The sequence below is a fragment of the Oryctolagus cuniculus genome, chromosome 1 (genome assembly GCF_051225735.1).
Source record: "Oryctolagus cuniculus isolate XC-2025 breed Fujian yellow rabbit chromosome 1, ASM5122573v1, whole genome shotgun sequence".
Lineage (NCBI taxonomy): Eukaryota > Metazoa > Chordata > Mammalia > Lagomorpha > Leporidae > Oryctolagus > Oryctolagus cuniculus.
The window spans coordinates 81,132,969-81,147,953 of record NC_142867.1 but is presented as its reverse complement, the minus strand read 5'-3'; the positions used below and the strand labels follow the sequence as shown (position 1 = coordinate 81,147,953).

General features: G+C 44.0%; 1 protein-coding gene across 3 annotated transcripts; it reads left to right on the top strand.

The window, feature by feature from the left end:
- Positions 1–380: 380 nt before the first annotated feature.
- On the top strand, positions 381–11,453 carry LOC127484169 (tripartite motif-containing protein 64-like). 3 transcript variants are annotated; one of them, XM_089311872.1, is made up of 7 exons: positions 381–607; positions 3,313–3,738; positions 4,723–4,818; positions 5,800–6,030; positions 6,949–6,971; positions 7,874–7,971; positions 10,581–11,453. In XM_089311872.1, exons 2-7 carry the CDS (start codon positions 3,328–3,330, stop codon positions 11,072–11,074), a joined length of 1,353 nt encoding a protein of 450 aa, XP_089167998.1. In that variant the 5' UTR covers positions 381–607; positions 3,313–3,327; the 3' UTR covers positions 11,075–11,453. The 3 variants fall into 3 exon arrangements, with proteins under 3 accessions (XP_089167998.1, XP_089168003.1, XP_069916732.2); XM_089311877.1 differs by lacking the exon at positions 381–607 and adding an exon at positions 1,723–1,870; XM_070060631.2 differs by lacking the exons at positions 381–607; positions 3,313–3,738; positions 4,723–4,818 and adding an exon at positions 5,310–5,428.
- The last annotated feature ends 3,532 nt before the right edge of the window (positions 11,454–14,985 follow it).

The following is a 14,985-nucleotide window of genomic DNA, read 5'->3' as shown; positions in this document are numbered from 1 at the left end:
GGACAGCTTTCTCAGTTGCATTAGCAGGAATCTGAAGTGGAGCAGCAAGGATTGAAAAGGCACTTCCATATGTGATCAACCCTCAGTTTAAGTTGTGATAATCTCTGTCATTCCAAGCACATTCCATTTTAAAAAAAAATTTTTTTTAACTTATTTGAGTAGAAGAGAAAGAGAGAGACAGAAAGAAATGCCTTCCGTAGTTATACAAACTATCTCGATGGGTGTAGTCAGAGAATATCTATCTGGAATTCAAAAATTTACAAATATCACCTCCCAAATAATTATTCATTTCAATCAAGAGAACGTTTGTGTAATTTGAGATTGATCCAATTGCTTTTAACTAAATCACCTGAGAAGGTGTTCACCCAAAGAATGATGGGAAATAGTGCCCCTCCCCCTAATCCTCTCTGCTACAGTAACCACATCAGGGCGGTCTTGCTCCTCTTGTATAAAGGTCTCACCCAGTCAAGGTTTATTTTGTTCTGAGGCTTGCTGTTGACTGGGCTGTGGAAACCTTCTGATCCTCCAGAGCCCAGGGAACTCAGAGCCACCTACCTGACCCAGGATCCAATCCAAGAAGTTGCAGAGGACCAATTCCAATCGTCAGGTGAGTACTGGGTCCAAAGAAATGAATTGAAGTTTTTTACCTTAAACCTTGAAAACAGAGGAATTTTCATTTTATGACTTGGCAATAAGCAGTCTTCTGTTGCTTTCAGGCATATGTTCATGTGTCTAAGAAATATATATAAGTCATCTAGGGGGTGAACCAATGGAAGGAAAACCTTTCTTTCTCTCTCTCACTAACTCTGCCTATCCAAAAAATAGAAATATGTATAAAAGTTTTTGCCTATTATAATTTTGTATCTTATAAATTAATATATTTTCTGTAATTTTTCTGATGCCATGTGCATCAAATGCTGAAGTTCTGGCAAGGTTGCCATAGAAAATCTTCTTGTGGAATCTGTAAAATGAGTTCTCTACAGAAATTTTACATTGCAGCCAGGTTGTCTAATGATGGTTTAATCTAAGCTAGGAAGGAGCCAGAGCTTATTCCAGGTCTCCAGGAAAGACACAGGGCCAAGCTCTTGAGCCATTTGCCAATGCTTTCTCAGGCATGAAAGTGGGGAGCTGGATTGGAAGTGGAGCAGCTTGGATTAAACCACAGCTCCCACATGGAATGCCAGCATTGTGAGCTGTGGCCTAACCCTTAGGCCAGCCCCTAAGTTAACCATTCAAGAAAACATCTGAGACCATGGAGCAAGGTCTTGGGGCCACTTTGGGAAAAAAAAAACACATAATGGCAGATATTCACAGTGTTGGAACAACCCAGAGAGCAGCATCTGAAAGAGTGTAACTATGGGTGAAGGAGGTTTGTGATGTAAACTACAACAGGACCAGAATCCTGCAAGGAGGGTGGCAGCAGGGAGGAGGTGTTTCCTCTAAGGCAGAGGAGAGCCACAGGGACTTCTGCCATCCTCCCACCCTCTAACGTCTGCCAGTGTCAGCTTGTGCAAAAGCCTGGCGCTCTCCGCCCTCAGTGAAAGTTTCTTGGAACAATTTACATCTGGTCAACTTCCCCACATCTCGCAAACCCAGTCTACAGTTTGCTTGTCTCTTAGCCCCTGGGTACTATTTTCTGCACCTTGTAAATCCAATGAATCACTTTTCCACCTACCCTGTAACCTCATGATGCAAATCCAATTAGTTCTGAAGACAGAAGCTCTCTCATTGAGTGGATTTGGTGGGTGGGTCTGGTGAAATCCTGTCAAAGGGGACACACCCAGAGGAGTTGAGATCAGAAGAGAGAATCCTGAACTGGAAACAGCTGTGCATAGAACTGAAATGACCAATCACATCTGCACTTCCAAAGGTGAGACTACTCATCACACACACTTTGAGTATAGAATTTAGAGGACAGGCCTTCATGTTCAGTTTCTTTTACAAATACACTTGAAGTTTAATGATCAGATTACGGATGTTTTATCAAAGCAAATGTGTCTTTTCTACTAATTTTTTTTAAAGATTTTATTTATTTATTTGGGAGGTAGAGTTTGTGAGAGAGAGAGAGAGAGAGAGAGAGAAGGAGGGAGAGAGAAGTCTTCCCTCCAATGGTTCACTCCCCACTTGGCCACAACAGCCAGAACTGCACTGATTTAAAACCAGGAGGCAGGAGCTTCATCCCAGTCTCCCACGTGGGTGCAGTTGCCCAAGCACTTGAGCCATCTTCTACTTGATTTAAAGGACAATTGGCCAGTTGTTGCCCATTGCTGTGGTTGACTGTTCACCTTTTCAGAATGTGACCATCCCTCTGATGACATGAACTAACTCTGGGAAAATGATATTTTCTCAAACTGGAAATGATTTTTAGTTTATTACTTGAAGAAAATGTTCAGGTTGAGGTTGAAAAGGAAACTCACCTGCTTATTGTTTTAGAAGCTGAGCATTCAACTTAACACTGATTAAATCAAATAATCTTCGATTAAGCCTGGTCTCATAACTGATTTCAGAAAAGTACCTCTGAGTTGCAAGGCAGAGAGGATAGACCCATAGTATGGAGTTCCACTGTTTTGGTGTGTGTTAAAGCCAAGCAGTCCTGCAGGAAATGAATAGCGTAGGAACTCAGAGAAGAGAGAGAGAGGAAGAGGATGAGGAGGAGGGGAGATGCAGAAAGAAATACTGATCTTGTGTTGCTTCTAGGCCAATAAGAAAATGAAAACAAACCTTGGAATCATCTCATCTTTTACCATCACCTTAAATTTCTCCAAATAAATTTGTTACGTACTGTTTATTATGTAGTTGAAAGGTTTATTTATTTATTTATTTGAAAGAGAAATTCTTAGAGGTAGAGACAGAGGGAGAGACAGGTCTTTGATTCTCTAGATCACTCTCCAAATGTTCCCAAAGGCCAGCACTGACCCAATCAGAAGCCAGGAGCCAGGATCTTCTTCTGGGACTCCCCATGGGTATGCTCAGTGGCCCAAGGACATTGGTCATCCTCTGCTAGCTTCTCAGGCACATCAGCAGGGAGCTGTTCAGAAGTAGAGCAGCCAGGACTCAAACTGCCACCCACATAGGATGTGGGCCCTGCAGCTCAGGGTTTTAATCTGTTGTGCTACAGCACCGACCCAGGTTACTTCCTTTAAACAACCATATTACATGTATTACTTTCTTAGTTCTGTTAGATTGTAGACCCAGCATGTTTATACTCATGATGTATAGGTTTGTATGCAGGCAAGTAGGGGAAGAAAACGGTACACAGTGCATGCTTTCTCTCTTCAGGGAAGACTACTTTATTTCTCTCTGTTTTTAAAGGATCTTCATCGAGACATGGATCCAGCCACGTTGCAAGTCTTCCAGCAGGAACTCACATGCCCAATTTGCATGAACTTCTTCCTAGACCCAGTTAGGATAGGCTGTGGACACAACTTTTGTAGATCCTGCCTTTCTCTGAGCTGGGAGGAAGCCGAGACTCCCATGTGCTGCCCAATGTGTAAGGAGATGTCAGAGAAGACAAACTTCAAAACCAATGTCGTGCTCAAGAAGCTGGCTTCTGCTGCCAGAAAGTACCAATTGAACCAGGTCACCAGGTTGCAGGAGCAGGTCCCTGGTGAGCAGACAGAAGCAGCAGGGCTCCTCACAGAGGTGGACAAGAGCCTGCACTATCAGCCTCTCTCTGGATGCCCACAGCCCGAGATATATGACCACACCATGATGGAATGTGCTGCTGAGGAGTCCCGGGTGAGTAATGCCTCCAGAGCCATGTGGATTCTCTGGGATCCTGAACTAGAGAGAAAGGTGGGGATTTGTGGAAATGGAGTGGAAGTGGGTGAGAATGGAGACTGTGATGGTAGTGATTTTTCCCTGTGAATCCCAAGATGTAAATGTGTCCTTCCATGTTGTTACTCAATGGACCCCATATTCACAATTGGGTTGAGTTGTCATGAGGGGGAGCCAGCTTAGAAGCACTGTCCATGCATGGCCAGTTGGTAAGGTGCAGTGCAAGTGGTCATCAGCAGAAACTTGGGCTTGTGCTGCAACTGTGACTGCTTCACAGCCAAGTAACATAAACACCGTTTCTAAGGAAGCAAATTTTATTGACTTTATTCACATTTTCTATTGTAAGTTTCATCTTTTATTTTTAAGATTTACTTATTTCAAAGGTAGTTTTATATGCAAACACAGAAAGCAAAAGAGAGAAAGAGAGAGAGAGAGAGAGCAAGAGAGAGAGATGTGCCATACATTTTGTGGTTTCCACCACAAATGCTCACATGACCAGGGCTGGGCCAGGCTGTAGCTGGGAGTCAGGATATTCTTTTGGAACTTTCCCGTGGGTGTCAAAGGCCAAAGCACTTGGGACATCTTCCGTTGCTTTCACAATCCATCAGAAGGGAGATGGAGCAGAGGTGGGGGGGCAGGACATGAACTGCAGCCCACATGGCATACTGGTTTAGCAGGAGGCCAATGAACTCATTACACTGCAATGACATCCTTGTAATTTTCTACCACACTCAGTATCCCAAATCTAGGACTCAAATTAGGTCAACTTGTGAAAATATGACCACTCCACTTTAGTCACAATCACTTACATCAGAAAAAGAAGTCAGAATACAACAATTAGTAGTCTCAATACTATTCTCTCAACCACCACCATTTCTAATATGTAAGGAGGTAAAATATACAAGAATATATTCCATGTTGCTAAATCTTATCCTTATTCTGCAGGAAAAGCTTTTAAAGGAAATGGATAATTTATGGGAACTGATCCAGGAATTGAAAAACAATGTGACAGAGGAAATTAAAAAGACTCATTCATTCAAGGTAAGAATGAAAAAGATGTTCTTCAATTACTATAATGCTTACAATCACTATACTGCTTTGGCAAATTCCGTTTACCATGAAGAGTTTGTGATTTCCTCCCAGAAGCAGTGGTGGTTTCAAATGGTAACTCAGTGATCACAAATCCTGTGCCAGCCAAGACACCTAGTGAGAAGCATACCCTGGGATATGGAAAACAGGTCATCCCAGATACTCCAAGTCCAACCCTGAAGGTTTCCACAAACCTTTTCCAACACTAAAGATAGCATTAAGTATGGCTATGAAGAAGCAGTGAAAAGTAGAATCGTATCAATTAAGAAAATGAAGTCATTAAAGAAAACTGTGTGACGTGGACTCTACCTAAATAGTTCTAATTATTTAGAAGAATCAGGCAAAGGAACAGAACAAACTTAAGTAGGCTTACATTACAGTCAAAAGAGTTGATGGGGTACAAATACTGAAGAAGCTTCAGAGAGGTGGTGGCAGAGGGGGGGAAGGGGGAGAATCACCTGAGATCATTTGGTGAATCTTGATTTAAACATAGAAAAAGACTAAGAACCTACAGGAGGCACGCACAGAAAAGACTTGCATATACTCAAGAGGTGTTGCATGGGTGAGGCAGAAAGTCTGCAAAGTACGTTTTGAAATGTTTTATTTAGTTGAAAGATAGAGTGATGAGGTGAGGGGAGCATCCATGTACTTGTATATTCCCCAGCTTACAATGGCTGGACCAGGCTGAGAAGAGGAGGTTGAAACTTCATCAGGGTCTCCATTGTGGAAAGTAAGGGTCCAAACACTTGGGCCTTCATCTGCTTCCTTCCCAGGCATGTTAGCAAGCAGATGGATGGGAAGTGGAACAGCAGGGACTTGAAGAGGCACTCCTATGGGATGTCAGTGTCTCAGGCAACTCTGGCAATAATATTGGCCGTTTCCATTTTCTGTTCAGCATGAGATATGTAAACTTTTTACCTAATATCTCTGCAGGAATATGTGTCCTTAAGGGAGCTGATGATAAAAGCTCAGTACCAGAAGTTGCGTATATTTCTCCACGAGGAGGAGCAACTGCAGCTGCAGGCCCTGCACAGAGAAGCACAGGAGATTTCCCAACAGCTCCAGGGTAGTGAAATGAGAATGACCCAACAGAAACACCAGGTGATAAACACGTACAGAGAGCTGGCTGAGGTGTGTCACAAGCCTGACATGGAGTTACTCCAGGTGAGCAGGGAGAGTCCATGTTATGGGAAAGAAGTGCTTTTCTGGGCAAGGGCGTAAGAACCAAAAAATGATACCTGCACCTATCACGACTTTACGCTGCATGATTCAGGTCTACTGCCCTGTATCTTTATTTTTGCCCGATCGCTTGGTTCTGCATAGTCTGATAATCTTTTGGGTGCTTTTCTTTGTCACAATTTAGATAAGATAAAAGTCCCTGCATTGTAAGCAGGAAAACTACTCTAGAGACAATTATCCAGGAACTCAATGACCACACAAGGGTTACATCTTCGATTAATTCTCAATTTATTCTCCCCTCCAGGGGTGCTGATTGTCCAGAGGGTTATATAAGGCCAGTGCTATCAATCGGTTTGGCCCTGCCTAGGCAACCCCAGAATATTCAATAAATCTGCAGGATATTTATTTTTAGGTGATAATTTGTTGTGTCCATGAATGATGTTGTAACTATCCAATTGCCTTTCACAGAAATAATATTCCCTACTCTTGCCTCCATCGTCACAGGGGTACAAAACTGAGAACAATTTTCTGATGACATTGAGGCCTTGCCTTTGCCTAAGAAAGCTTTGATAGTCATTTGCAGTGAACTCCGATGTTCGGAGGTTTCTCTGCTTTGCAATAATGTTAGCAGCAGTCAGACCTCTCTCTGGAATGTGAGTGGGCGTGAGGGAACCTACAACCTAATCTTTTTACAGCTGCACATCTTCATCCTGAGTACCACCTTCTTAATTCACACAGAGGAAGTTCTTCATGGATCAGGTCATAGTCTGTTATTAACAGACTCTGATCCCTCTTTACAAGATCATAAGGAGAAAATATATTACTACAAATTAACAATGCAAGTATTTCATAGAGATCAGAGGAGAGAATTATCATAACTGAATGTTTTTTTCTTTTTTGCAGGATATGCAGAGTGTATTAGAAAGGTAAGTTTACAATGAGAATCTGCAATGTGTAAGAAAGTTGTGTTCTTGCTGATGCAGCAGATGCTTCTGTTTTGCATGATTTCCTTTGATCTTCCTGACTATTTACCATGTTGTTGGATAAGGGATTCTGAGGTCTTCTACTCTTTAGTGCCAGATGAGGTGTGGGTGAACCGAAATATACAAAAAAAGATTTGACTTTCTGGGCTTTATTTCGCCTTCTCTCTCCTCCCCTTCCTTTGAAACTATCCCAACCAACCCTTATGTACATATTATTCTGAGAAATCCCAGAGGAGGCCCCACCCTTGAAAGAGGGAAAGTGAGAAACACACAGGAAAGAGCAATTCCCACAGCAGGGAAGGAGGAGCGAGGATTCACTCCTGGGAGCAGCAGTGAGCAGGTCCTGCCCTCTGAGTCTGTCCCAGTTGCTGGCTGGTCAGGGGCATTAGCCACCTCAGCTCCCTCAGGACCATGGCTGCCAGTTTGGATTTCCATTCCCTTGCTTGGCAGAAAAGCTCACAGCCTCCTGGCTCAGTGCAGATCCTCCTGACTGTACTGTTGGGGATGTCTGTTGACTGAATTCCCATAGATTCTACCTAAAAGCCCTGCTCTCTGTAGCTACTCAGGATTTCTGTTTTACCTGAAGTCAAGTGAGGGATACAGGGGGCAGCCACTGTCATTTGAGAGGTTGAATAATGTCTGAGAAGAAAGAGGCAAATGGATGTGATGTGAAATTTAGAGAGAAGTACTAATTTTATTTCACCTAAGGTAGTGAATACATTTATTCTTATTAGATGATAATGGGAAAATTCCCAATGAAATATCTTGGATTTACAGCTGGTACTTTTGATTTGACCCTGCTATTGCCCTTTGACCTGGAGTGTCACTCGTGTGATTCCTTACAGAGCAGAGCTGGTGCAGACGCTCCGTCTCCAGGGGGTGAACCCAGAGCTGACATTGCGGAACATCACTGGACTCAGAGAGATGCTAAACAACTTCAGAGGTGAGCTCAGCCTCCATCCTTCCAGCCCTAATTTCCTTCTTCACGGCTTTTGTGCCTGAGCCATTTCCTATTTTATTTCATTTTGTGTCCCTGAAAATGTTATAGGATTTTTTGAAACTGTGCCTTCTCACTTTGTTTCATCACATTGCAATGATCGAAACTGAAATTTGTAATGAGCATGCTGATGTAAGCAAACTACAGGAAGAGTATCCAGGTCATTTGATTAAGAAGGGGTACAATGCTCACTTCTTAGAGCAGCAGTCAAAACTGTGGGTTTACTCCATTCACTGCAGGTTTTTAGGGAGAAATAGAGAGAAAGGGAGCTCTTCCACCTGCTGTTTTACTCCCCCAGAAGGCCGCAATGGCCATGGCTAGCACAGGCCAAAGCCAGGAGCCAGGAGCTTCTTCTGCTACTCCCACAAGGGTAGCAGAGGCTCAAATATTTGGGTCATCTTCTGCTGCTTCCCCAGGCCATTCTCAGGGAGCTGGATTGGAAGTGGAACAACTGGGACATGAAGCAGCTACCATATGGGATGCCCGTGTCAGAGCCATCAGCCTTAACCACTATGCTGTAATACTGGCCAGATCTTAAAGTTTAAATTTGGCACTTGTGTCGCTCCCCCTCTTCGTGGAGGAACGACACTAAACCCTGCCTAAGCTTCCTATCCGAGTCACGGCACCATTATGTCGCTCCCCCTCTTCGTGGAGGAACGACACAGGACCCTGCGCTGTTCTTTTTGTCTGCTCGGCCCTCCCCGGGTTTGCTGCTGGTTCTTCCCGGGTTGGCTACCGTCCCTTACACCTCTGTGGAAGGGCGGTTCCTCCTAGACACTATCCCCACTTCTGCGGGGGAGCAGCACACCGCCGACCGGCTCTCTCGGGGGCTGCACAGGTGTTCCTTCAGACAGATGTTCCCCTTAGATGTTCCTGGTGCATGTTGTCTCGCTCCTCCTTTATAGTCCTTTTCCACCAATCCCTACTCTGCTACCCACACGCCGAGTATGCTGCTCTCCTCCAATCAGGAGCAGCTCCTGCTGCTTATTGGTTGAACTGGAGGCAGCTGTGTAGAAGCTGTTTCTTCTTCTCCCAGCGCCATATTGTGGGAGAGCAGATGCATAGAATAAATCTTAATTCCAGTAACTTAGTCTAGTCCGAGTTGCTCCCCACAACTTGTGGTTTTTAATTTGTTCTATATGCCAAGTACATTTATGCTGCACTGCTAATATAGCTATTATCATTGATAAACTCAGAAGTATTTGACCAACCCAGAAAAGGAGAAATTCTCACAAGCAGAACCATTCTGGCTGGCACCGCGGCTCACTTGGCTAATCCTCTGCCTGCGGCCCCAGCACCCCGGGTTCCAGTCCGGTTGGGGCTCTGGATTCTGTCCTGATTGCTCCTCTTCCAGGCCAGCTTTCTGCTGTGGCCCGGGAAGGCAGTGGAGGATGGCCCAAGTGCTTGGGCCCTACACCCGCATAGGAGACCTGAGGAAGCACCTGGCTCTTGGCTTGGGATCGATGGAGTGCACCAGCCACAGCGTACCACCCGTAGTGGCCATTTGATGGGTGAACCAATGGAAAGGAAGACCTTTCTCTCTGTTTCTCTCTCTCTCACTCTCTCTCACTGTCTAACTCTGCCTGTAAAAAAAGAGCAGAACCATTCCAATACTATCAATGATTCTGAAAACAATTAAATGATGAGAGATCTGTGAACACAGTGCAATGATGTTAGGCCTGCAGTAGAGAGAGTTCAGGGACAGACGGTTGAAACCCAGATTGGGCTAAATCCACATTCTGAACAGATAAGCTGAAGTCAGAACATTCTTTAAATATACTACTTATTGGAGCATGAGTTTTATTTTGGAAATATTCAGATGTGTAGCTGATTTCCCATTTAAGATCTATCACATTTCAAAGTATTGTATTTACAAATGGAATTAAGTAAAACACTAAAGGATACTTTCCTAGCCAAGAAAGTAGAAGTTGCATCGTTGTCTCAATACATGCTATCGAGTGGTAGGCATTTGGCTCAGCAGTAAAGTGTCTTGGGCATCCTTACCCCATAGCACAGTGCCTGGGAATCAGTCCCACCTCAGCTTCCATCCAGCTTCCTGCTAATGCACACCTTGGGGGGCAGCAGATGTTACCCCCAATGTCTGGATCCCTGCCATCCATGTGGGAGACCATGTTTGGATGCTGGCTCCTGGCACAGGCCGGGCCCAGCCTTGGTCGTGGGTATATGGAGAGTGAACGAGCAGATGTAACATTTCTCTGTCTCTGTGTCTCTATTCAAAGACATATAATTAAACATATATATTCAAAACTATTGAAATAATTAACACTCTAGATCAACCATAACCCTACTTCACACAGTGTGTGATATGTTTAAGCTCCTTTTCTTATTTTTCTCTGTTGTTTGATTATTTTTTTTTTTCTGGAAATGCACTTGAACCTTTGATTTTCTCAGTTGAGTGAATCTCAATTCATTATGCTACCTTTCTTCTGTTAGTTTTCCTTGCAAAGTCGAGTGAAGTGAATCCACGGGCAGCAAAGTTTTGTCTTCAGGCCATGGAAACAACATTCATTGATCAGATTGTTCTCTTTCTACAGTGGATAATGGTCTGAGGAGGGAAGTGGCCCGCCGCTATGTAAGCTTCTCTGAAGATCTCAGAAGCACAATATTTGGAGAAGAACATCGCAGTGCTCCCAACCATTCCCAGAGAGCAGAGAGCTTTGCTGTGTGGGGTGCTCAGACCTTCACCTCTGGCCAACATTACTGGGAGGTGGATGTGTCATCCTCTTCCAACTGGATTTTGGGAGTCTGTTATGATTCCAGCACAAGTGATACCAGCGACATTATTCATTTTGAAGAAGCATTTCTCCTGGCCTCCCTGAAGAGTAACAACCATTACGTCCTCTACACCAGTGTTCCACCCTTAACTCACTATGTGAAGAGGCCCCTGAGTATGGTTGGGGTGTTTCTGGATTGTGACCATGGAACAGTGGGTTTCTATGATGTTGACAAAGGTTCCCTCATACATTGTAACGTTCCAACCCAGTTTACTTCTCCTCTGAATCCCTTGTTTTGGCTTGGTCCCCCATGAAATGTCAGGTTGGATGATGATTCTTTGTGAACTCCCATATGGAGGAGCTCGCCACCCTGGGATATTTTTATGTGAGACAGCAGGATTGTTTTGGAGCACGTTGTAACTTCATGAGCACAGTGTAGTCATAATTAGAGCTTGGTTAGAAACCACACAGCATACAACTGCAATGAATATATGAACGTTTTCTATTAAAATTTATTTTAGTAAAGAACTTTGAAACTTTCACAGTTATCTGACCCCAGTACTGTTTCATCATCCTGTAAAGAAATTCAATGTCTATTAGTGTACACTCCCCGTGGGCATACCTCCTAACTCCAACACCTGAAAAATCCTTTTCTACTTTGACATTTGTGGGGTTGTATATTCTAAGCATCATATGCTAATAAAATGATAAAATATGTGGCTGTGGCATCTTGTTTTCCCATTTAGCTGAATGCCACCAAGGCACATCATCATGCAAACAGCCTTTCATTCCCATAGTTGACTATGTCTTGGGTAGTGGAGTGAAGTCTCTTCTCTCACTTTACTAAATAAAATGAAGTTTGCAAAGGTTTTTCCTCAAATCCGGCCTTTTGGGGTAGATGCAAATGCCTGACAACCAATCACTTCATCAAGTCCTGGTCATTCATTACATTTCAGCTCAATTTTTTTCAAGAAGCCCTTCACGACTGCAGAGATCACACACTCTAAGCATAACATCCAACATCACCAATAACATCCAACATAAATTCAACCAACTGGTAGTTAATGATAACTGCTCAGTACAAATTCCAAATTTTCCAAATGGAAAATCTTTCCTGGTGCTGTATTGCTATTACCCAGAGCACTGTTTAGGACATATCAGACAAAGCAAATGTAGTCAAAGAGTGGACTAAAGAACAAATAAGAGATTAGTATTGGGGCCGGTGCCATGGCTCACTTGGTTAATCCTCTGCCACCAGTGCTGGTTCTGTCCCTGTTGCTCCTCGCTCCTCTTCCAGTCCAGCTCTCTGCTGTGGCCCAGGAGGGCAGTGGAGGATGACCCAAGTGCTTGGGCTCTGCACCCGCATGGGAGACCAGGAGGAAGCACCTGGCTCCTGGCTTCAGATCAGTGCATCGTCAACCCTAGCGACCACTGGGGGAGTGAACCAATGGAAGGAAATACTTTGTCTCTGTCTCTCTCTCTCACTGTCTACAACTCTACCTGCCCCCTCACCCCCCACAAAAAAAAAAGAGAGAGAGAGAGAGAGTTAGTATTAACAAAGTTATTCTAACATCAAGAACATTCATGTTTGGCTCAGTGGTTTCAGATCCACTTGGAATGGCCACATCTCTTTTTGGAGCACTTGGGGACATGTCCTGCTCCTCTGCATATTCTAGCTTCATGGTAACAACGGGCACTGTGGGCAACCACAGGTGATGGCTCAAGTACTTGGTTTCTCCCACCCTCATACAAGACCCAGAAATACATTTCTGGATCCTGTCTTTGTCCTTGCCTAATCCTAGCTATTTTGGGTAGTGAATTGGCAGGTGGAAACTCTGTAGGCTTAATATTATGTAATCTACTAACTCAAGTCACTACTAATTCAACTAACTGTGATGGTCAATTCTGTCTCAAATGTCCAAAATCCACACTATTTCTAGGTGAGTCTCTCAAAGTGTTAGAAGATGAAACATGTTTTATCTTTCCCCAAGACCACAAACTCTTTGTTTTAGAAATAAAAACACCATGAGAAGTGTGATTGTGTGTGTGTGGGGGGGGCAGTTTGTTGAAAATACAAAGCAGCAATCATACCAAAAGTGAGTTTCTGCTTTATACTCCCAGCCAGAACACAAGATGACAGGATTTCCTCATCAATGCCAAGCTCAGAATAAATAAATACACACACACAAACAAAAAAGAACCACCATGGAGACAGCATCACTTTACAAACTCTTTCTCTTGATAATTTCTGGTTTCCAGCTGACCAGATAGGTTGTTCTTCTTCTTTTTTAAAAGAGATTCATTTTATTATTTATTTGAAAGTCAGAGTTACACAGAGAGTGGAGAGGCAGAGAGAAAGAGATTTCCATCAACTGGTTCACTTCCTAATTGGCCGCCACGGCCAGAGCTCCCAAGCTAGGAGCCAGGAACTTCTTCCGGATCCCCCACACAGGGCACAGGGGTCCAAGCACTTGGGCAATCTTCACTGCTTTCCCAAGCCATAGCAGAGAGTTGCATCAGAAGTGGAGCAGTCAGGACTCGAACTAGCACTCATATGGGATGCTGGCACTGTAGGTGGCAGTTTTACCTGCTTCCCCCAGCGCCAGCCCCTTGATGAATTTCTTCTCTCACTGTATCATCCTTTCTGTGCACATGAATGGTTTTATCAGCTGAAGCTGTTAGTAATTAACTTTCAGATTGATCAAAAGCACAAACGAATATTCCAGATTCACTGTCCAATGACCCAGGCTGCACCCCTGTGTGGACTCTGAAAATTGGAGCCAGTTCTCCAGTCCCAAAGGTGCATAGTGCCCTTGTCAGCTCCAGATACAAGTACTCCATCAGAATTTGCAGTCAATGTGTTAATAATAGCTTTATGTCCAGAAACAATTTGAATGAAACATCCATCAGGGAATTTCCACTGTTTGATGTTCTGTGGCGAACCAGAGCAAATGTGTTATGTCTTGGATGTAACACTCCAGCTGTCACTGATCCTTTATGATTTGTTAATGGCACTCTCATCTTCCCAGCCACTGGATCCCATAATCGTATTGTAGTGTCATGGCTTCCTGTAATAATTTGTGGTTCTGCAGCTTGACACTTCACTGTAGCAACTGCATTTGTATGTCCAGAAAATGTGTGTACACTGGCGCTTGTTCTCACATCCCAAATCTGTGCAGTTGAGTCTCGACTACAGATTACCAGCACATCGATTGTTGTGTACAAATCCAAGCCCTACACTGTGCTCAGATGTCCATGATAATGCCTTAGAACCTTATAACTTTATTTTACACTGAGGGCTGAGAGTGCCAGGCTTTTGCACAAGCTGACACTGGCAGGACGTTAGAGGGCAGGAGGATGGCAGAAGTCTCTGTGCCTCTCCTCTGCCTTAGAGGAACCACCTCTTCCCAATGCCACCCTCCTTGCAGAACTCTGGTCCTGTTGTAGTTTATATCACAAACCTCCTTCACCCATAGTTAGGGTGGTCACGGCTGTTTCAGATGTTACTTTTTGGGTTGTTTCACTGTCTCATGTTTGGTTTTTCAGGTCTTCCTTCACTCCCGTATCAAATACCTGGCAGGAAACACCCCTATGGGAGCTCTCTCTCTCTCTCAGTCTATAGAAAGAAAGAAAGAAACAGGGTTAGCTACAATTTGAAGATTTTAAAAATTCATGGGTACTACATTCTACCTCTTGTCTTCACCAATCATCATCCAATTCTATGGACACTTTCTTCATCTTTTCTACAATTTTAGGTGTCTGGGAAGAATTCAGACAGGAAAACCAAGCTTTTTCCCTAAGGACATTTGTCAGTAATGGCGACAATAAGACAAATAAAATAATTTTGGAGGTATACCTATAATAATCATAGGACTTGGTAATAGAGTTTTTTTTTTTTTTGACAGAGTTAGACAGAGAGAGAGAGAGAGACAGAGAGAAAGGTCTTCCTTCTGTTGGTTCACCCCCCCTCGCCAAATGACCGCCACAGTTGGTGCACTGTGCCAATCTGAAGCCAGGAGCCAGGTACTTCCTCCTGGCCTCCCACACAGGTGCAGGGTCCAAGCACCTGGGCCATCCTCCACTGCCTGCCCGGGCCACAGCAGAAAGCTGCACTGGATGAGGAGAAACTGGAACAGAATCCGGTGCCCCAACCAGGCCAAGAACCTGGAGTGCTGACCCAGCAGGCAGAGGATTAGCCTAGCAAGCTGCAGCTCCAGCCTGACTT

Coding starts and splice junctions, on each gene's coding strand:
- LOC127484169 (XM_089311872.1), top strand. CDS start 3,328: ATGGATCCAGCCACGTTGCAAGTCTTCCAGCAGGAACTCACATGCCCA. Junction 4,819..5,799: donor AAAAGACTCATTCATTCAAG/GTAAGAATGAAA, acceptor ATATCTCTGCAG/GAATATGTGTCCTTAAGGGA. Junction 7,972..10,580: donor GATGCTAAACAACTTCAGAG/GTGAGCTCAGCC, acceptor CTCTTTCTACAG/TGGATAATGGTCTGAGGAGG.